The sequence below is a fragment of the Oryx dammah genome, unplaced genomic scaffold (genome assembly GCF_014754425.2).
Source record: "Oryx dammah isolate SB20612 unplaced genomic scaffold, SCBI_Odam_1.1 HiC_scaffold_25, whole genome shotgun sequence".
Taxonomy (NCBI): Eukaryota; Metazoa; Chordata; class Mammalia; order Artiodactyla; family Bovidae; genus Oryx; species Oryx dammah.
In genome coordinates, this window is record NW_024070209.1 from 47,887,777 (window position 1) to 47,908,252 (window position 20,476).

The 20,476-nt window shown below is 42.4% G+C and overlaps 2 protein-coding genes across 13 annotated transcripts in view; one reads left to right on the forward strand and one right to left on the reverse strand.

Moving 5' to 3' along the window:
• Nucleotides 1–3,322: 3,322 nt before the first annotated feature.
• Nucleotides 3,323–17,806, reverse strand: MRPL35 (mitochondrial ribosomal protein L35). 5 transcript variants are annotated; one of them, XR_005718334.1, is made up of 5 exons: nucleotides 10,229–10,293; nucleotides 8,754–8,910; nucleotides 7,868–8,057; nucleotides 6,866–7,010; nucleotides 3,323–3,669 (listed from the first exon to the last, which is right to left on the reverse strand). XR_005718334.1 is itself a non-coding variant. In XM_040224320.1 (4 exons), the coding sequence occupies exons 1-4, from the start codon at nucleotides 10,269–10,271 to the stop codon at nucleotides 3,481–3,483; spliced, it is 567 nt and encodes a 188-aa protein (XP_040080254.1). In that variant the 5' UTR covers nucleotides 10,272–10,330; the 3' UTR covers nucleotides 3,323–3,480. The 5 variants fall into 5 exon arrangements, 1 of the variants encoding a protein (XP_040080254.1); XR_005718336.1 differs by having other exon boundaries at nucleotides 8,754–8,854; nucleotides 10,229–10,290; XR_005718335.1 differs by having other exon boundaries at nucleotides 8,754–8,921; nucleotides 10,229–10,277.
• A 15-nt stretch (nucleotides 17,807–17,821) lies between these two features.
• The window catches only part of IMMT (inner membrane mitochondrial protein), a 39,746-nt gene continuing 37,091 nt past the window's right edge, over nucleotides 17,822–20,476 (forward strand). For 6 of the 8 annotated variants that reach the window (XM_040224268.1, XM_040224272.1, XM_040224276.1 and 3 more), the window contains exon 1: nucleotides 17,838–18,007. In XM_040224268.1, coding sequence (XP_040080202.1) covers nucleotides 17,963–18,007 — 45 coding nt within the window. In that variant the 5' untranslated portion in view covers nucleotides 17,838–17,962. Of the gene's footprint in view, nucleotides 18,008–20,476 lie in introns of all 8 variants that reach the window. The other 2 variants (XM_040224271.1, XM_040224273.1) reach the window with 1 other exon arrangement.

Here is a 20,476-nt window from a genome sequence, read left to right on the forward strand (position 1 = left end):
CTGGAGCCCACGCACCTAGAGCCCATGCTCTCCAACAAGAAAAAGCACCACACTGAGCAGCCTGTGTACTGAAACCAGAGAATGCTTGCTGCAACCAGAGAAAGCCTGCGTGCAGCCATGATGGCTCACCACAGGAACAAATAAAATAAACAAATATCTTAAAAATGTATTCATGAGCAAGGATTAGAAGCTGAGTGTGCAGTCACTAACAGGCCTGGTGTCTGGGCTCTGTGCCTACTGCACAGAATTGTTGCAGAGAGAAAATATTAAATGCTATCAGTGCTTTTGAAAACCAGTTGATCACATAAACATTCATCTGGCAGTAGGTTTGTTTACATTTTTAAAGGTCACCAGTGGAAACTAGGTAGCTGTGAACGCAGAGCAGTTTGGCTGGAAGGCACTTTCAATTGTGCAAACAGACCTTTGGCCTGCTGTGTTCCTTCTTGGAACCTGCTTTCTTTCTTATCTGCAAATGCAGGAGAACGTGTGCAGGTCAGAAGAGGGCGTTGCACACGGAGATGCACCGGGTGGTGTGGGGGCCCTCAATGCAACTACAGCCCTCGCCTTAAGACAGAAACGGGTACATGTACGCTTCACTGGGCAGTCACAAAGAGTCAGGAACTCAGAAACAGCACAATGAAACACGCTTTTTCTTTGCTTTTGTAGTCCTAAACGTTTGACATGACAACTGTAAAGCATAGGCTCAGCAGGTAAAGAAGATGACTCCGAGACAGACAGAAGAGATCAAAGGCAGGCTGAAAATCCACTCATTCATTCATTTACTGAGCCAAGTCTGTGGTCAAAGGAAATGTGATTAACCAGGTTAGGAGAACAGAAAAGCAAAGTTATCAAATTTAAAAGCTGACTTGTTTCAGTGTCATGAGGTGGTGTTTAGTATTTACGGTACTAGATTTCAGTCACTTATGGATTTCAGTGTGAATTTTCATGTTGTTGGAAAACTTGGAAATATACAAGGTTCCAAGGAGGCAACCTGGGTTCTGGGACTCACTTGCTGTACTTTGGGTAATGTATTTCCCTTCTGTGAACTTCAGTTTCTGCACATCTAAACTAAGGATGGATAGTGTCACCCTCTTTCTTGGAAGGGTGATAGGAGGGTTAGCTGTTTTGTGGCTACATGTTGGGACATAGTAGGTGCTTAATAAATAAATTACACTTTTACATATACTTGAATGTCACTTAGATAGACCTTTAATTTAATAAGATTTTGTTGTCAAACTACAAAATTAGTGTCTGATAAGTCCTGCTATCCACAAAACAAAAATTATATATATGAAAATTCCTTTTTCTAAATCCAGTTAGCCCTTCCACTTCAGTCCATCTCTGGCTGCTGGGCCTGTCCTCATCTCTACCTCTCCTGTCACTGGCCTAGAGGGGAACCATGGTGCTCTGAGTCCCCAAGACCTGGTTGTCCACACTGCACTAAGAAGTCACAAAGGCGTGTGAAAGGCTCTGTAGGGCACCAGCTGTATCCTGCTTCCAGGGGTGAGCGGAAGAGGTAAGAAACCAGGCCAGTGAGAAATGATGGGGAGCCCTTGTAAGGGACGAGAAGCAGGAGGAAATGAAAACTCATCAGAACAGAAAGCCATCCCATGCTTCAGGCTCTTGAGATTCTCAAATCAAATGTCTGTTCTTTTTTCAGTTGGTCCCATAAAGAGACACACACTTGGTGGTGGTGGTGGTGGTGGTGGAGTCGCTAAGTCGTAACTGACTCTTGAGATCCCGAGGACTGTAGCCCACCAGGCTGCTCTGTCCATGGAATTCTCCAGGCAGGAATGCTGCAGTGGGTCACCATTTCCTTCTCCAGAGGATCTTCCTGACCCAGGGATCAAACCCGTGTCCCTTGCATTACAGGGTGGTGTCCTGCATTGTAGGTGGATTCTTCACTGCTGAGCCACCAGGAGAACCTGGCACACATTTGGCCATGCAGTTTTAAAACACTCTGCTGTTGCCCTTTTCCCTTTTACTGAACACACTAGTTTCAAGGAATTCCTCTAATAACCCTAGTCTGATATGCCACAGAATGTCAGTTTGTTTATATTTTAATTTATTTGAACTACATCTTATCATCATCAACTATTAAAGGATCTGAAGCAGTAACTGAAGCATAATTGTATTTAATCATGATTTTCAGCCAGGCAAAATGCTCTGCTGTTTCAACATGCTTTCCAGATGATTCTGACGGGAGAGCTGAGAACCACTGCCCTAGACTATAACCATTCCTGAAAAACAGAATTTTCCTCACTGCTGCTTACCTGGTCCTCTTCAAGTGAACAATGCATTGTGCATCGTTTCTAAAAATGATTGAAATTACCTTTTCCCCTTTACATTCTATAATGTGGAAAATTCTGGAAAACATTTACCCTCACAGTTGAACATGTGAAACCTCAGGGGATAAATTAACTTTTATGAAATATAGTATCTTTTAACTCCTGGTTAAGAAGTTTTTGTCTCTACTTATATAGCCTCTCTATTTCATGAATGGGCATATTGACAGGCTATTTAATCTCTTCTTCTCTCAATAAAAAATCCTGTTCCAGTAAACTCGGTGATAACTGTTTACCTGGTATACTAGGTGTGTGTTATCACCCCAGGCTCACCTCTGAGGGAAACTGCTCACATAACTATCTTTGGCTCTACGTGAACCTCGAGCATAATCAAATGAGCCAGGGTGGGCTCCTGACCTAAGAAAAGTCAGTCCTTACATTGATTGGTCAGTGACCCATGATGAAACCAGATATAAAAAGACAAACTGGTCCTATTAGATTCTCTTGGTAATTAGAGACGGGAGACTGGAGCTGAGGGTCAGAAAAGCTGAGGGTAGAAAAGAACCTCAAAGGGTGCAAGCTAGCCTTATGATGAGGCAGCAGACACTAAGAATAAACAACAGCTGTGAATCAGAGGAGTTGGAGAGGAGAGAATGGAGCCAGTGATGTAAAAAGAACTTAGTCACGTGCATGGCAGACCACCCAAGCCTAAAGAGCCATCGTTTCTGCTGCTGAGGCCCCTGGAAGTGCCTTGGATCCAGGATCACTCTATAATTTCTACTCTCCCTGAGGCCTGGGGGTTAGTTCTGGGTGGTGTGAGGTATTCCTGTATTTCTGGCACATGTCCTTAAAATAAAGTCACACTGCTTGAACTAACTTGTTAGCTTTATAGTCTTTTCATGTCTGTCCCAACTGGAGATGCCTTGTAACTAAATAAGCCTAATTGGAACAACTAGTTAAGTCACTGCCATTTGTTAAAATTAATCAATAATATAAAATTTATATTTCCCCAAACAAATCTGGGAATATTTAATCCATTAAGTTTTAAAACATTGTTAAGTTTAATGTTGGTGCCCCATGTTCCAAGTATCAGTTGGTACAATTCACATCATGTCTTATACCACTTCATCTTTGCAAAGACACCATACACACACAGATACACAGTTAATAACTGAGAAATCACGGATCTTCTGATCTATACTTTCAAGTTTGTTCGATCATGATACATCTGATAAGGATCATCAGCATACCAGTTTCGCCTCTTCCAGAAAGACGTTGTCATTTTATCTAAGAGCTTACTCTGGGTCTTATTGCAGAAGACAAATTCCCTCAAGCGTCTTTTTCTTGCAACCGTCTTTTTCCATAATTTTTTCTTATAACCAGCCTGTTAGATAATATTACAAAGACATTTACAACATTATATAGAAAAAAACAGATTATCTTCACTACTTATGGTTTATAGACCCACTGGGAACAGAGACTAAACTTTCATAGGGGCTGGTATGTTTTTCAGAAAAATACGATTCTCAATGGGGGGTAGGCAGAGAAAGCATACATAGTTTGAAAAACAAGTATTAATAACTTAACGGTTTTAAAAAGATTATTTAAAGTCACAGAAAATAAAGCTAAATAAATTGTGGCTTGTGAAGTACACGGTAATAATACACAATTTTAACAGCTAACTTTATATGCGTTACCTTATTATCTCTTCAACAGTAGTATACTATTATTCTGATACAGATAAAAGAGAAACAATTAGAGCAGTTAAGTAGCAGATTGAGGTCCCAGAACTATTTAGAGTTCTTAACCGTTACACTACTCTCTTCCAAATGTCAAGAATGATAGAGTACTAGCTGACTGGTGACACTTATGTTCATTTATGGGAGCTAAGTATTACAAGGGCTGAGAAGCAGAGTTCTCAAGTATACTGTGTCATTTATCCTTTTCACACACTGGGGACCAGTTTCTGTAATAAGTAGTCTTTTGAGGAATAATGACTACAGGAAAACTCTTAGGAAGAGTGCTGAAGGAATAGTTATTCCATATGTTTAATCCAGAACTGCCATATATATCATCCATACATTATTAATTTTGAAGAAATTCTGAAGAAACAGATAATGAGATTGAATATAAAAACTATAATCATAGCTTATTTATTTTCTTTTTTCTTTCCTTTTTTTTTGGCCTTGTGGCTTGTAGAATTCCCCGACCAAGGATTGAACCTGGGCTCTTGGCAGTGAAAACATGAAGTCCTAACCACTGGACCTCCAAGAAAGTCCCAATCATAGTCTATTTAAAGTAGAAGAGTCATCCAGGTTAATGCTTGGCTAAAACCATACAGTAATTTACAGGCAAGGTGAGACTAGAACCTGAGCCATTGGTAAGAGCCAAGGACTCCTTTAGGGCAGCATGCTAAGTGAACAAAACCACAACTCTTTGATGGGAAGGTGCCGTGGGTTTCACATGCCTTAGTGTCACTGGTGGTTAGCAACTTATAGAGTACAGTGATGCTTAGAAAGAAGGAAGGATTATTTCAGAGTTCTGACTTTACAATGCCAGAGATTGTTACTTCTCATTACTTACAATTTTAAGTTGAAAGATTCAAAGCAAAATACCCGTATCTGTTTAACAGGTTTTCTAGTTTGCAAGCCAAACTGGGTCCCTGTGGATCTGACAGATAGCTAGCTAGCTTACTGTCCCGCCCGTCACCAACAGAATTATCTCCTTCAAAGATTATTCTGTGGAATGTGGCCACTGAGAAAGTGCTTGAGACTTCTTAGACAGTCTCTAGGGTCAGAAATGGAAGAAGGGAATAAAGACTAAAGATTAGGAACACTTGGATGAAACTGCTGCAGAAAATAATTTGTTTTTATACAAATGTTTTCATATTTTTATTTTATATATATAAATATATATACTAATATAAATTAGATAAATAGTATTTATAAATATAAATAGTATTTATATTTATACTAAATAAATTAGTATAAATATAAAATATATATATTTATATATATATAATATAAATATAAAAACATTTGTATAAAAACAAATAGTGTTCTTGCCTGGAGAATCCCAGGGACTGGGGAGACTGGTGGGCTGCCGTCTATGGGGTCTCATAGAGTCAGACACTACTGAAGCAACTTAGCAGCAGTAGCAGCAGCATATTATATAAACATTTATACAAATGTTTATACTAATGTTTTTATACATTAGTGTAAATTAACCCATCTGGATTTTTTTGTTTTCTTCTTAAAATCAGATTTTGATGAAGCAGGCTGTTCTGTATGTGGAACACTTTGGGGGTCTTAAGCAGGGACTAGGTATTATGATTGGGGAGCTGGACCAGGTCATTTATAATACTGTGAGGGTTTCAGAGCCCAATAAAAGGGATTGTGGAAAGGAAGGCAAGGAAGACCAGCCATTTCATTTTGTCTTGGGTCACATGTGGACCTGGAAATAATTACTAGCAAAGGGGAAGGAATGTTTCCAATGGCACAAAATTCACAACTATCTGTTGAATTACTTAGTTCAGGTACTTATGGATTTCATGAACTTCTACTGACTAATGTAAGAAATTAACTACCACAGGATTGTTCTAATGGAGAAATGAGCTGAGAGTGCCAATCAACTTATTTGTCTAGAAATTTAGGATAGTTTATAAGAGAGAAGATATTCCTTTCAACCCTTCAAATGATGAGACCATCCTACCAATTATTTTATTTTCACAGGGAAACAAATTTTGACCTTTAAATAATTGTTTGTTAACTTCCAAATAGTAAAAGGGAATTAGGATTTGAATAGTTATCAATAGTGTCCTAGAAAACTCAGGTCTTCAGCTGCTTTCTAGTTACTACCCATTCTGCTTCCATGAATAATTAAGGATATGAATGAAAAAGCCCACATTCACTTTTACCACCTGTTGCTGTGGGAGAAGACAGAACAGGAATAATCTGTAATCTGTCAGAGTCCCCCTCTAGAGGCTGTGGTTCCTGATCAGAATTAAGTACTAAGAGTTCTGTCTGATATGGATGCCAGTCATACACACTGACAGAGAAAAACTTGTAAAGTTAAAAAAAAGAAGGGGCAGGGGTTATGAGGGGTTACTATTCCGCCATAAAGATTAAGTCACCTTGAGAACCTAATCCAGGGTCAGCTGGAAGTGCTTCAGTCCCAAACCTCATCATGGAGCTAAGACCTTGAAGTCCCCTGTGCTGTTTCAACACTTAGAGCTTAAACAGAGCCTCCCTACAAGATACTGCACATTAGGAGCCTCAAAGGGATTCTAGTAATCTTTAGATAAGCCAGATGTGTAAGAGACCTGAGATGAACCTGTTTTGCAGTACAGACTTCTGCCATTGTGAATAATATTTTGTTATATGAATGCTAAAACATGTTTTCTTCACATGGATTCTCTTACATGAAGAGATGCCCACAAAGCTGGGACTCAAGCACAGCACTGTAAAAGCTACTGCTAAGATGTGGGGAAGATGTGTCAAGGAACAGGCTAACTGAATTTTGCTTCAGTTCCATCTAACCTCACACTCCTTTTCTAAGCAAGTCACCGTGTGAAGACTCACCTTCCTCCTTAGCCACAGGCCACTATGAAGTCGAAGAAACCTATAGATGACAGCTTTCACAGTCTTCCTCTTGCCTTTTCTCGAACTGCAGTATGTTACAGTTCTGACTGGTGGCTTCAGGACATTTGGGAGCAAGACGGCCATTCTAAAATACATTAAAAAAATTTTAACTCAGCAATAAGACATTAAAGGATAAAATCCACTTCATAGAAATGAAAGCAGCAGCTCCACTGGAATAAAGGTGACTTTCAGTATACACTACTACTTCAAATGATCCATGATGCTACCCATAAGAATAGCAACTATCATCAACTTGCAAGCCCTCCATAATCTACTCTCTTAATCCCTGCAGAATTTATGCTGGTATAACTTAATCACCTGATTTCTTACCCATCTGCCCACTAGATTATAAACTCCTTGAAGGGGACTTCTCTGGTGATTCAGTGGTTAAGAATCTGCCTTCCAATACAGGGGACGTGGATTCAATCCCTGGTGAGGGAACTAAGATCCCACATGCCACGGGGCAACTCCTGAGCCAGCCTACTCTAGGGCCTGCAACCAGAGAAGCCCACGTGATACAACTAAGACCTGATGCAGTCATATACATAAATAAAAATAAAAAACCTTCCTTGAGGGCTTCAGCTTTTTTATCGTTGTATGGTTTCTGCCGAGTATGGTGCTGGACACCCAGGAGTGCCTAAACTAAACCTTGGCTGACTGAATGAGCACCATGTGCAGTCCAGCCTTGTTAAGTTGAGCATCTTATCCAGTTTCTACTTTGGCTGACAGCTTCCACCCTGAAAACCACATCTAGAACATCAGAAGTGGGTCCTGAGTAGTCGTCTCTGCTAACATACATATTCTCCAATCTTATCAAGCAAAGCCTATATAATCAACTGTTGGTACGCACAGAATCTCATCTACTCCTAAGATATTGTGGTAGGCATGAAGATTTTAGAATTTTTGTCCAAGAGTCATGTTTACTGAAATATAATACTCAACCTATTGAGGACTGTGGCAGTCTGCCCACATGTCAGGTTTCTGACAGATGTGATCAGTCTGGGAGCAGAGGACACAACTGGCGTCTGAATATGACTGAAATGTCGGGAAGACAGTATAGAATTAAGACAGACATTCTTGGTGCAGTTTCGATAGGCTGAAGATGCCAAAATGTTCAGGGGCCGTAAAATTCCTGCAGAGAGACAAAAGCATATATACTTAATATGACACTCCAAAATATGCATCCAGGGAATTCCCTGGCAGTCTAGTGTTTAGGACTTGGTGCTTTCACTGCTGGGGCCTGAGTTCGACCCCTGATTGGGAAACTAAGATCCTGCAAGCCAAGGGGCACAGCCAAAACAAACAAACAAACAAATACACATCCAGATATTTAAAATGAAGTAACATCAAAGCAACCAAGTGCTATAATTAATTAATGGGTCCTGAGCATTAGACTCACACGTGGAACTTTTTATCCTTATTGCAATATAGCTTATACACTACAAAATTACCCATGTGTGTATAAGTCAATCCTTTTTTAAGAGAGATGCTACCACCACCAAAATCTAGTCTGATATGTCCTAGTTTTGTGGTCAACAGTAGAGGACAAAACATATGTAAAGTTAATTCCCACCACCAGATCTTACACTGTGGTGACACAGAACTCCCATACACAGGAAACAGCATGGCAGAGACATGAGCTCCACAGCTTCTTGGAGAGACACCAGAGCGGCAGAAAAAGGATTCATAGAGATAACATAAGAGGTACTTGAGTTTCCCTCTCGAAAATGAACAGGCCACAAATGGAGGAGGCACAGTGTCCAGGTAGGATAACACATGCAAAGGTGAGGAAGCGGAGACAAATCCTTGTTGAGAGCAGGGACCGGACCTAACATGGAGGAGTGTGGCAGCTCAGAAGGCAGATCATGGAGGGTCTAGGTGTCTTCTCTGTCAATCTTTCACACAATCACCAGACTCAAGAGTCCATGGCTGCAATGCAGAATCACTCACAGAGTTCGGGCTCCACTTGCAGATTCTGACTGAGACTAGTGAGGGACTCAAGAATGCACACGTTAAAAGAAACAGAGTCACAGATGAAGAAAACAGTCTTATGGTTACCAGGGGGGAAGGATAAACTAAGAGATTAGGACTGATATATACACACTGCTGCTAAGTCACTTCAGTCATGTCTGACTCTGTGTGACCCCATAGATGGCAGCCCACCAGGCTCCCTGTCCCTGGGATTCTCCAGGCAAGAACACTGGAGTGGGTTGCCACTGCCTTCTCCAATGCATGAAAGTGAAAAGTGAAAGTGAAGTTGCTCAGTCGTGTCCGACTCTTAGCGACCCCATGGACTGCAACCCACCAGGCTCCTCCATCCATGGGATTTTCCAGGCAAGAGTACTGGAGTGGGGTGCCATTGCCTTCTCCGGATATATACACACTACTATATATATAATAGACAACTAATAAGGACCTACTGTATAGCACAGAGAACTCTACTCGATATCCTGTAATGACCTACATGGGAAAAGAATCTAAAAGAGAGTAGATATATGTATATGTATGTATGATCCACTTTGCTATATAGCAGAAAGTAACACAACATTGTAAATCAACTGTATTCCAATAAAAATTAGAAATAATAATAAAGAGTGTGCATATTGATAAAACTCCACAGAATGATGGAAATGTTCGACAACTGGATGAACCATAGCCCAACCAGGTTCCTCTGTCCATGGGACTCTCTAAAACCGTATCTGAATGATCTCTAACCTTTGCAAAAGTCTTCAGAGTGAAGGCAATCCTTCACTCCTGTTTTTCTTAAGACCCCTTGTTCTGGGACTGAGGGAACCAACAGGCACAGCCCCTGCACACTGCCTGAATCTCATACCACGTCCCAGATAGGACACAAGGAACTTTCCGTGGATGCTGTTAGCCCTATTTTAGAGCCGTAGCCTCTGAAGTTCAAAGATATTAAGTAACACCTCAAGGTCAAAGGTTGGGAATGACGGATCCTGGCCTTGGTGGAACTTTTCTGTCTTCCTCGCAACCCCCTACCCCCACCCTCGTCCTTCGGAATTGTTTTCTAGGGAAAGCGGAATGGCTACGAGCCGGTAAGGAAGAGGAAACCGGGGGAAACCCCAGGTCCGCGAGGGTCCAAGAATTTCGGCGCTCTCTGGAGCTGAGATCGAATACAGGCCACTCCAGAGAAAATTCGGAACAAGCTTCAGTCCTCAATAACGACCACCTCTCTTTTCTTTTTCCTTTCCTGTTAACCTCCACCCACGTTAAACGTCCACTCCATCCCGCGCCAGTCCCCGCTTCTATGAAGGCGTAAACCGAGCGTCGCTTCTCACTGACCGGAGGCTGCTCTCACCGCACCAGCGAACACGGAGGCCGCCATCTTGCAACGCTGCCGTACGGCAGCCGCGTTGGGTCTAAAACCCTCAGGACAAGAGGGACTTTAGAAAAACGAACCTGGGCGGAGTCAAGAAAGGGAGTTAGAAAAATGAATAAAGGGACGGTCAGATCTAACTTTATTGAATGCCTTCTATATGCCAGGCTGTCCTCCAGCTCTGTAAAACAAGTGCCTATAGTATAGTGCCTGGCATATAGTAGGCTCTCAATAAATTCTTACTGAGCATTTGATTGATGTATTTAAGTACCAACACATTTGAAATATTTTCTTTTTGCTCATTTCATTCAATTTATTTGAGGATCCTCCCAAAGCTGGTATATGTTAGGCTAAATGGATAGGAAATAGGGACACTATTAGAAATTTTTAAAAATTGAATTCCAGCTCTAATCAAATCAGTGTAAATATCCTGAGGACATCATACACACACTTTTTTTTTTTTTCTGTAATCAATAGCACTGTCATTTGATAGAAAAGCATCTCAACTCTTTCTGAACAATTTACATTCCTTATCTTACTCCTGAGAATTACTGATCACACATTAAAAAAAAAAGTTTCATTCCAACAGAAAATAAACAACTCTCTCCCATCTTCGTTGTCTAAGATACTTGCTGCTGCTATGTCGCTTCAGTCGTGTCCGACTCTGTGCGATCCCACAGTCAGCAGCCCACCAGGCTCCCCCGTCCCTGGGATTCTCCAGGCAAGAACACTGGAATGGGTTGCCATTTCCTTTTCCAATGCATGAAAGTGAAAGGTGAAAGTGAAGTCGCTCAGTTGTGTCCGACTCTTAGCGACCCCATGGACTGCAGCCCACCAAGCTCCTCCGTCCATGGGATTCTCCAGGCAAGAGTACTGGAGTGGGGTGCCATTGAGGCATATACAATATATGGCACTATTTACAGGCTTCCCCCGGGGGCTCAGGGGTAAAGAATCCAACTGCAATGCAGGAGACATGGGTTCAATCCCTGGATGGGAAAGATCCCCTGGAGAAGGAAATGGCAACCCACTCCAGTATTCTTGCTTGGGAAATCCTATGGATAGAGGAGCCTGGCAGGCTACAGTCCATGGGGTCGCAAAAGTCAAACAGGACTTACTAAAGAATAGACTAAAAATACACGGCAGATAACTGACTCACAGGGCATTCAAAGTTAAGGAAAGAAGGCTTTTGGTTGAGGTGGTCAGGGACAAGGAGACGGAATATAATATGGACCTTAAAGAATGGGGAGGATTTTAACAAGAGCAAGGTCACTGTTGGTAGCAAGAACACCAAGAGCTAAGGTGAAAAGAGAGGGAGCCAAGACAGAGACTCACAGGATTTACTTAGAGCAGTGGCTTTCAAACATTTTGGTCTTAGAACCTCTTTACATGCTTAAAAATGGAAGACCCCAAAGAGCTTATAATTATATTGATTATAGCTATTAACATGTATCACATTTGAAAGTAAAACAGAAACTATTTATTTTGCTAGTTTCTTAATGCTTTTATAACAAGTTAACTCAAATTTGGTGGCTTAAAGCAACAGAAGTTTATCCTACAGTTCTGCAGGTCAGAAGTCCAACATGGGCTTCACAATGCTAAAATCAAGGTATCCAGGGCTGTGTTTCTTCTAGAGAAATTTGTTCCATTGCCTTTTCCAGGTTTTAGAGGCTTACTGCCTCCTTCCATTTTAAAGCGACATCGCTCTGACTTCTGCTTTCATTGTCACACTTCCTTTTCAGACTCACCCTCCTGCTTTCCTCTTTCATTTCTAAGGACCCCTGTGTGGACATTCGGTCCATACAAACATTTCAGAATTATCTCAATCCCCATCTGAAAATTCTCAACTTAATCACACCTGAAAAATTCTTTTTTCGCCATGTAAGGTAACATATTCACAGGCTCCAGGGATTAGGAGAATGTGGACCTGTTGGGAGATAAGTATTCTGCCCGTTGGTCTTACTACCTTATTACAAAACAATTATAGGGATTTTCCCGTCAGTCCAGTGGTTAAGAACCTGTTTCCACCGCAGAGGACAGGTTCAGTTCAGTTGCTCAATCATGCCTGACTCTGTGACCCCATGGACTGCAGCATGCCAGGCTTCCATGTACATCACCAGCTACTGGAGCTTACTCAAACTCATGTCCATTGAGTCAGTGATGCCATCCAACCATCTCATCCTCTGTTGTCCCCTTTCCTCCCGCCTTCAATCTTTACCAGCATCAGAGTATTTTCAAATGAGTAAGGTCTTCACATCAGGTGGCCAAAGTATTGGAGTTTCAGCTTCAATATCAGTCCTTCCACTGAATATTCAGGACTGATTTCCTTTAGGATGGTCTGGTTGGATCTCCTTGCTGTCCAAGGGACTCTAAAAAGCTTTCTCCAACACCACAGTTTGAAAGCATAAATTCTTTGGCGCTCAGCTTTTTTTATAGTCCAACTCTCACATCCATTCATGACTACTGGAAAAACCACAGCTTTAACTAGATGGACATTTGCTTGCAGAATAATGTCTCTGCTTTTTAATATGCTGTCTAGGTTGGTCATAACTTTTCTTCCAAGGAGTAAGTGTCTTTTAATTTCATGGCTGCAGTCACCATCTGCAGTGATTTGGGAGGCCCCCAAAATAAAGTCTGTCATGATTTCCCCATCTACCTGCCATGAAATGATGGGACCAGATGCCATGATCTTAGTTTTCTGAATGTTGAGTTTTAAGCCAACTTTTTCACTCTCTTCTTTCACTTTCATCAAGAGGCTCTTTAATTCTTCACTTTTTGCCATAAGGGTGGTGTCATCTGCATATTGGAGAAGAAAATGGCAACTCACTCCAGTATTCTTGCCTGGAGAATCCTGTGGACAGAGGAGCCTGGTGGGCTGCCATCTATGGGGTTGCACAGAGTCGGACACGACTGAAGTGACTTAGCAGCAGCAGCATCTGCATATCTGAGGTTATTGATATTTCTCCCGACAATCTTGATTCCAGCTTGTGCTTCATCCAGTTTGGCGTTTCTCATGATGTATTCTGCATATAAGTTAAATAAGCAGGGTGACAATATATAGCCTTGACATACTCCTTTCCTGATTTGGAACCAGTTTGTTGTTCCATGTCCAGTTCTAACTGTTGCTTCTTGACCTGCATTCTAGATCCCTGGTAGGGAAACTGATATTCCACATGCTGATGTAGTGCAGAAAAAAAATTATAAACCTGTGACATATTAACAAATATCTTAGGAAAAGTTATTTCAAAATTCAAAATTAATGAAGACTTCCCTGTGATCCAGTGGCTAAGACTCTGTGTTTCCAAGGCAGGGGCCCAGGTTCGATCCCTGGTTAGGGAACTGGATCCTATACGCCACAACTAAAAAATCCTGGTTGCCACAACTAAGACCTGACACAAACAAGAAAGTAAATTTTTAAAAAATTAATGAGAAGAGTGGCATTGTTTAACCTTTTTTCAAGTCTCTTCAAGGTCTGGGCTAATAGATGGATTTTGAAATTTGCTTATGCATTCAATTTGTTGTGGTATCACCTGTCACCTAGTATCTGGGAAAACTCTACAATTATGAATAATGAGTAAAAAACAGCAAATATCTAAAATTATGAAGGTTGTTTTGATTTTATGGACCCTCTTTATGGGTTTCAGGTTCACCAGGAGTCCTGGGCTACACTTTGAGAACCTCTGAGTTGGTTATATTTCAGTTTCTCTGAGTTTTAGGGTAGACAAGAGTCTGATGAGCATGAACCACATGAACCTCGTTATTGCTATCTTGATCTCTTACCTACGGTGGCCACTCCGAGCCATAAAACATGAATACAGGCTGGAAAAGTACTCTGAGACATTTCTTAAGGATCTTTGAATTGCCAGTGGGAGTCACCTATAGTTTTGAACAAGGGAATGAATTAAATTTCTAAGTTACTTTAGGAGAGACCATTTTAAAGCAAAAATAAAAAATTTTACATTGCATGTGGAAGATGAGGATTAAGGACTTGGTTAAACTAGAGGTTAGGAAACTACAGAAACTGACAGTAGTGGGCAGGGATGGGATGGAGGGGTTGTGGTGGCAGTTCAAGCACAAAATTAATTTTTAAAAAATGGGAGCTGCTCTGGAAGCTGTTAAGTGATAGCAGTATGAAACAGTGTAATACAATGACAAAAGTACTCTGAAAAGCAATGGACCTATACAAACATAAGTAATTACCTGGTTTTAGATAATTTTCAAATCTATTTCTCTATTTTATAAATGGGATTTGGTAGCATTAAGACTTGAAAGTACTTTGCAAATGCAACAGATACACAAGTTTAGTTTCCACTATACTGTGATGGTAAGATCATTATTACTACTAATAGTATTGAATATGTTGCTCAATATTTAACACGTTACCTTGATTTTCATACTGTTCATGGGGTTCTCGGCTAAGATCAAGTGGCTCAGATGGTAAAGCATCTGCCTGCAATGAAGGAGACCGGGGTTCGATCCTTGGGTGGGGAAGATCCCCTGGAGAAGGAAATGGCAACCCACTCCAGTACTCTTGACTGGAAAACCCCATGGTCAGAGGAGCCTGATAGGTTACAGTCCATGGGTCTCAGAGTCAGGCATGACTAAGCAACTTCACTTACACTTTCATGGGGTTCTCAAGGCAAGAATACTGAAATGGTTTGCATTCCCTTCTCCAGTGGACCATGTTTTGTCAGAACTCTCCACCATGACTCATCTTCTTGGGTAGCCCTACACATCATGGCTCATAGTTTCATTGAGTTAGACAAGGCTGTGGTTCATGTGATCAGATTGGTTAGTTTTCTGGAATGCAAAAGTAGGAAGTCAAGACATAGCTGGAGTAACAGGCAAATTTGGCCTTTGAGTACAGAATGAAGCAGGGCAAAGACTAATAGAGTTTTGCCAAGAGAATGCACTGGTCATAGCAAACACCCTCTTCCAACAACGCAAGAGAAGACTCTATGCATGGACATCACTAGATGGTCAATACCAAAATCAGATTGATTATATTCTTTGCAGCCAAAGATGGAGAAGCTCTATACAGTCAGCAAAAACAAGACCGGGAACTGACTGTGGCTCAGATCATGAACTTCTTATTGCCAAATTCAGACTTAAACTGAAGCAAGTAGGGAAAACCACTAGACCATTCAGGTATGACATAAATCAGATCCCTTAGGATTATACAGTGGAAGTAAGAAATAGATTCAAGGGATTAGCTCTGATAGAGTGCCTGCAGAACTATGGATGTAGGTTCATGACATTGTACAGGAGGCAGTGATCAAGACCAATCCCAAGAAAAAGAAATGCAAAAAGGCAAAATGGCTGTCTGAGGAGGCCTTACAAATAGCTGAGAAAAGAAGAGGAATGAAAGGCAAAGGAAAAAAGGAAAGATATACCCACTTGAATGCAGAGTTCAAAGAATAGCAAGGAGAGATAAGAAAGCTTTCCTCAGTGATCAATGCAAAGAAATAGAGGAAAACAATAGAATGGGGAAGACTTGAGATCTCAAGAAAATTAGAGATACGAAGGGAACATTTCATGCAAACATGGGCACAATTAAGGACAGAAATGGTATGGACCTAACAGAAGCAGAAGATATTAAGAAAAGGTGGCAAGAATACTCACACGAACTATAGAGTAAAGATCTTCATGACCCAGACAATCACAATGGTGTGATTACTCACCTAGAGCCAGACATCCCGGAATGTGAAGTCAAATGGGCCTTAGGAAGCATCACTATGAACAAAGCTAGTGAAGGTGATGGAATTCCAGTTGAACTATTTCAAATCCTAAAAGATGATGCTGTCAAAGTGCTGCACTCAATATGTCAGGAAATTTGGAAAACTCAGCAGTGGCCACAAGACTGGAAAGGGTCAGTTTTCATTCAAATCCCAAAGAAAGGCAATGCCAAAGAATGCTCAAACTACTGCACAATTGCACTCATCACACACACTAGTAAAGTAATGCTCAAAATTCTCCAAGCCAGGCTTCAGCAATATGTGAACCATGAACTTCCAGATGTTCAAGCTGGTTTCAGAAAAGGCAGAGGAACCAGAGATCAAATTGCCAACATCCATTGAATCATCAAAAAAGCAAGAGAGTTCCAGAAAAAAGTCTATTTCTGCTTTATTGACTATGCCAAAGCCTTTGACTGTGTGGATCACAATAAACTGTGGAAAATTCTGAAAGAGATGGGAATACCAGACCACCTGACCTGCCTCTTGAGAAACCTGTATTCAGGTCAGGAAGCAAAAGTTGTAACTGGACATGGAACAACAGACTGGTTCCAAATAGGAAAAAGAGTATGTCAAGGATATATATTGTCACCCTGCTTATTTAGCTTATACGCAGAGTACATCATGAGAAACACTGGGCTGGAAGAAGCACAAGATGGAATAAAGATTGCTGGGAGAAATGTCGATAACCTCAGATATGCAGATGACACCACCCTTATGGCAGAAAGTGAAGAACTAAAGAGCCTCTTGATGAAAGTGAAAGAAGAGAGTGAAAAAGTTGGCTTAAAGTGCAACATTCAGAAAACTAAGATCATGGCATCCGGTCCCGTCACTTCATGGCAAATAGATGGGGAAACAGTGGCTGACTTTATTTTTTGGGGCTCCAAAATCACTGCAGATGGTGATTGCAGCCATGAAATTAAAAGACGCTTACTCCTTGGAAGGAAAGTTATGACCAACCTAGACAGCATATTAAAAAGCAAACATTACTTTGTCAACAAAGGTCTGTCTAGTCAAGGCTATGGTTTTTCCAGTGGTCAGGTACGGCTGTGAGAGTTGGACTATAAAGAAAGCTGAGCGCTGAAGAACTGATGCTTTTGAACTGTGGTGTTGGAGAAGACTCTTGAAGAGTCCCTTGGACTGCAAGGAGATCCAGCCAGTCCATCCCAAAGGAGATCAGTCCCAGGTGTTCAATGGAAGGACTGATGTTGAAGCTGAAACTCCAATACTTTGGCCACCTGATGCGAAGAGCTGACTCATTTGAAAAGACCCTGATGCTGCGAAAGATTGAGGGTAGGAGAAGGGGACGAGAGAGGATGAGATGGTTGGATGACATCACCGACTCAATGGACATGAGTTTGAGCAAGATCCCGGAGTCGGTGAAGGACATGGAAGCCTGGCGTGTTGCAGTCCATGGAGTTGCAAAGAGCTGGACACGACTATCAGACTGAGCTGAACTGAACTGAATCTCCCTTAAGCAGGATGACTTCCTGAAGGGCTGCGTAACAGAAGGAACGCGCAGAGACCACACCATTGTTTACGTAAATTTCGGCAAATCCATTTCTTTCTACGAAACATCCAGCTGACAGAAATGGCTGAGATAGTTTCTTGCTTGAATTCTCGACGAGTCACACCTGCCTGGTTCCTGGGCGGACCAAAGCCGGAGTTTCGGATCCACCGCCAGCCCTCCCGCTTACCTAACAATCTATTCTTCGGGTAACAGAGCCGGCTTCTCAGCGCGACCCGGAAGGAGAACTCGCCCTTTCCGCCTGGAAATGGCCCACCCTCTTCAAATGGCCGGGACAGGAGCAAGACGGGGCTGCGCGTGCGCAGTGGCGTTGGCTGCCCTTCCGGTACGCCCGGCGCGGAGAGGCGGCACGGACGCAGGCACGCACGGACGCACCGTGTGCCCTACACGCGCCGCCGCCCTAGCTCCCAGTTAACACCCGCAGCGGCGTCCGCCCAGTAGAGATGCTGCGAGCCTGTCAGTTATCCGGCGTGACATCCACCGCCCAGGTGAGGACCGGGGCGCCGGGAGACAGCGCATGGTGGGTGAACTGACTCTCGCCAACCAGCGGAAAATAAGGGAGGCTTTGGCTTTGTCTAGGCCCCAGGACAGAGGCGTGTTTCCGGGCCGCCCTTATCGCGAGAGTCCTGGGTGGGCCCGTGAGGCAGTTAATTCGGGAGTTCGGTGGACGGGAATGACTGGAGGGTTATTGCTGAAGCGGGATGGGGCGTGGAGAAGAGAAGGTGGCGGGGAGGCGGGTGTAGGACGGGAGGCACGGCTTTGGGGACGTGCCATCCAATCAGCCCCTCGCTTTCTTAGTCTAGGACCAATCGAGGCTGCTGGCGCCCGGGTCGCCGGTTGGGCGCGTGAGAGGTTTCGCGGATCCAGTGGTTGAAGGTCGACTGGGGGAAAACTACAGTTCCCAGCGGGACACGCATGTTCTTGGCTTGTTGCACCTTAAGGAGGTGCTTGGACTGCTAGAGACCGCGTTTTAGGGGTCAAGGTTGTAATTCAGGAAGGACTGCCTTTCTTTAAGTAGCTGAGAACGCCTCTTGAGCTATTCTTACTCTGAACAAAAACAGAGTAAGAGCTCGAGCTTCTAGAACTCGAGGAAGGTTAAACGCCTGACCTTGTGCTCGTTTCTGAGATTAGCCTGAGGATCTCTGTCTCTAGGTGCTAGGACAACTTTGGCAGACGTCCAGGGAGTTTACCTTTATTTCTGCATAATTATCACAGTAATTTTGGAGAAGGAAATGGCAATCCACCCCAGTATTCTTGCCTGCAGACTGTCATGGACAGAGAAGCCTGGCAGGCTACAGTCCATGGGGTCGCAAAGAGTCGGACAGGACTGACCGACTGAGCACACACATCAAAGTAATTTACTGAAATTTAAAATAGTAAACCTACTTCCATTGCTCACAATGGAAAGAGAATTTGTGTTTTGGCAAAATGTGGAATTTACAAACAGGTTCTGTGACTCGAGCAATTGAGCAAAGTCCCTGGACTCAGTGGGTCAGAAAAGTCAATTTTTTTCATTTCCTCCAAGTTTGCTTATCTTCCATCTCCCCTTTCGTTTCCAGGGTAAGAGAAGCAGGCTTTTCCGTAGGAAAGTGGAGTGTGTATTAGTTTTCTATTGCTGTGTGTACATTGCAGATAGCACAGATGGAGCAGCCTCAAACAGCACCCATTTATTACCTTATTGTTTCTAGAGGTGAATGGTTACAGTTATCTGCTTGCTGTCATACAGGGGTGCAAAGCATGTCCCTGCTGTGGTTCTCCTTTGGAGCTCAGGGTCCTCTTCTTAGCTCCTTCAGTTTGTTAGCAGAATTCAGTCCCTGCAGCTGTAGGGCTGAAGTCCCTGTTTTCTTGCTAGGTCTCACCTCACCTACCTGGGGGCGGCCCGAAGTTCTTTGCCACAAGATTCTCAGAAGCGGTTAACATAGATGTTTACTTTCTTGCAGGCTACCATGAGCTTGTCTCTCAGACTTTAATATCTCTTCCCTGTTTCTGATTTCCAGACCTAGGTTTAAAAGGCTTATGTGATTAGGGCAAACCCACCTGGATAAATCCCTTTTGATAAATCAGGTCAACTGATTAGAAACCTCATTATATCTATAAAATCCCTTTTGCCTGTACAACTCTAATCATGGGCTTAACCACTGGGGACAGAGATCATGGGAGCCATCTTAGAATCTGGGCTACCAAAGTGCCCAAGTGGACTTGGGAGTATACAGGAAGCAGAGCAATCTTCCAGGGCAAAACTGTAGAGGTGTATCTTTGGGGCCCTCCTTTCAGGCCCACTCTTCCTTATTCTGCCCAAAGGTTACAGCATGGTTGTCACTGAACAGTCTACCCTAGGGTCAGTTCTTACCTTGTTGTTAACAAAGGCCTTTAAAAAAACACATGGACTGGACCATGCTGTGCCCTCCAGTGACATCCCATCATATCACAATAAAATCTAAACTCTTTACCTATCCACAGGGCTCCTCATGATCTGGCTCTTTGCATGTCTTATTTTTTAACTCTGCCTCATTCTGTTCTTCTGACTGCCTTTTCATTTGCTGTTTGCCCTGAAGTCCTCCCACACATCTTTGCTTAGCTCACTCCATTCAGATATTTTCTTAGATATCACTTTTCTTTCAGAGAGGCCTTCCCTATCTAAGACACCTCTGATCACTCTCTCCTTTGCATCACTCTGGAACCTACCCTTACCCTACTTGGTTTTACTTTTAGCTTTTATACTTCCTGACATACTGTGTATTAATTATGTGTTTTCCACATTAAAATGGAAGCTCCTCAAAGGGACTGTACTTATATCAGTACTCATAATAGTCCCTAGCTCCTAATAGATGCTCAGTAAATGAACATGTCACAAGTGTGGCATGTTTGAATGAAAGATTAATGTGTTCTGTGAATTTTTCTTAATTTCCATAAGAGGATGTTCAGTTCAGTTCAGTTCAGTTGCTCAGTCATGTCCA

What these genes read in the sequence shown, in the direction of transcription:
- MRPL35 (XM_040224320.1), bottom strand. Translation starts at nt 10,271, where the DNA reads ATGGCGGCCTCCGTGTTCGCTGGTGCGGTGAGAGCAGCCTCCG. An exon ending in ACTGCCACAGTCCTCAATAG is followed by an intron (nt 7,011 to 7,867) that starts GTTGAGTATTAT and finishes AATGTATTTTAG; the next exon opens with AATGGCCGTCTTGCTCCCAA. An exon ending in GCCTGTGGCTAAGGAGGAAG is followed by an intron (nt 3,670 to 6,865) that starts GTGAGTCTTCAC and finishes ATTATCTAACAG; the next exon opens with GCTGGTTATAAGAAAAAATT.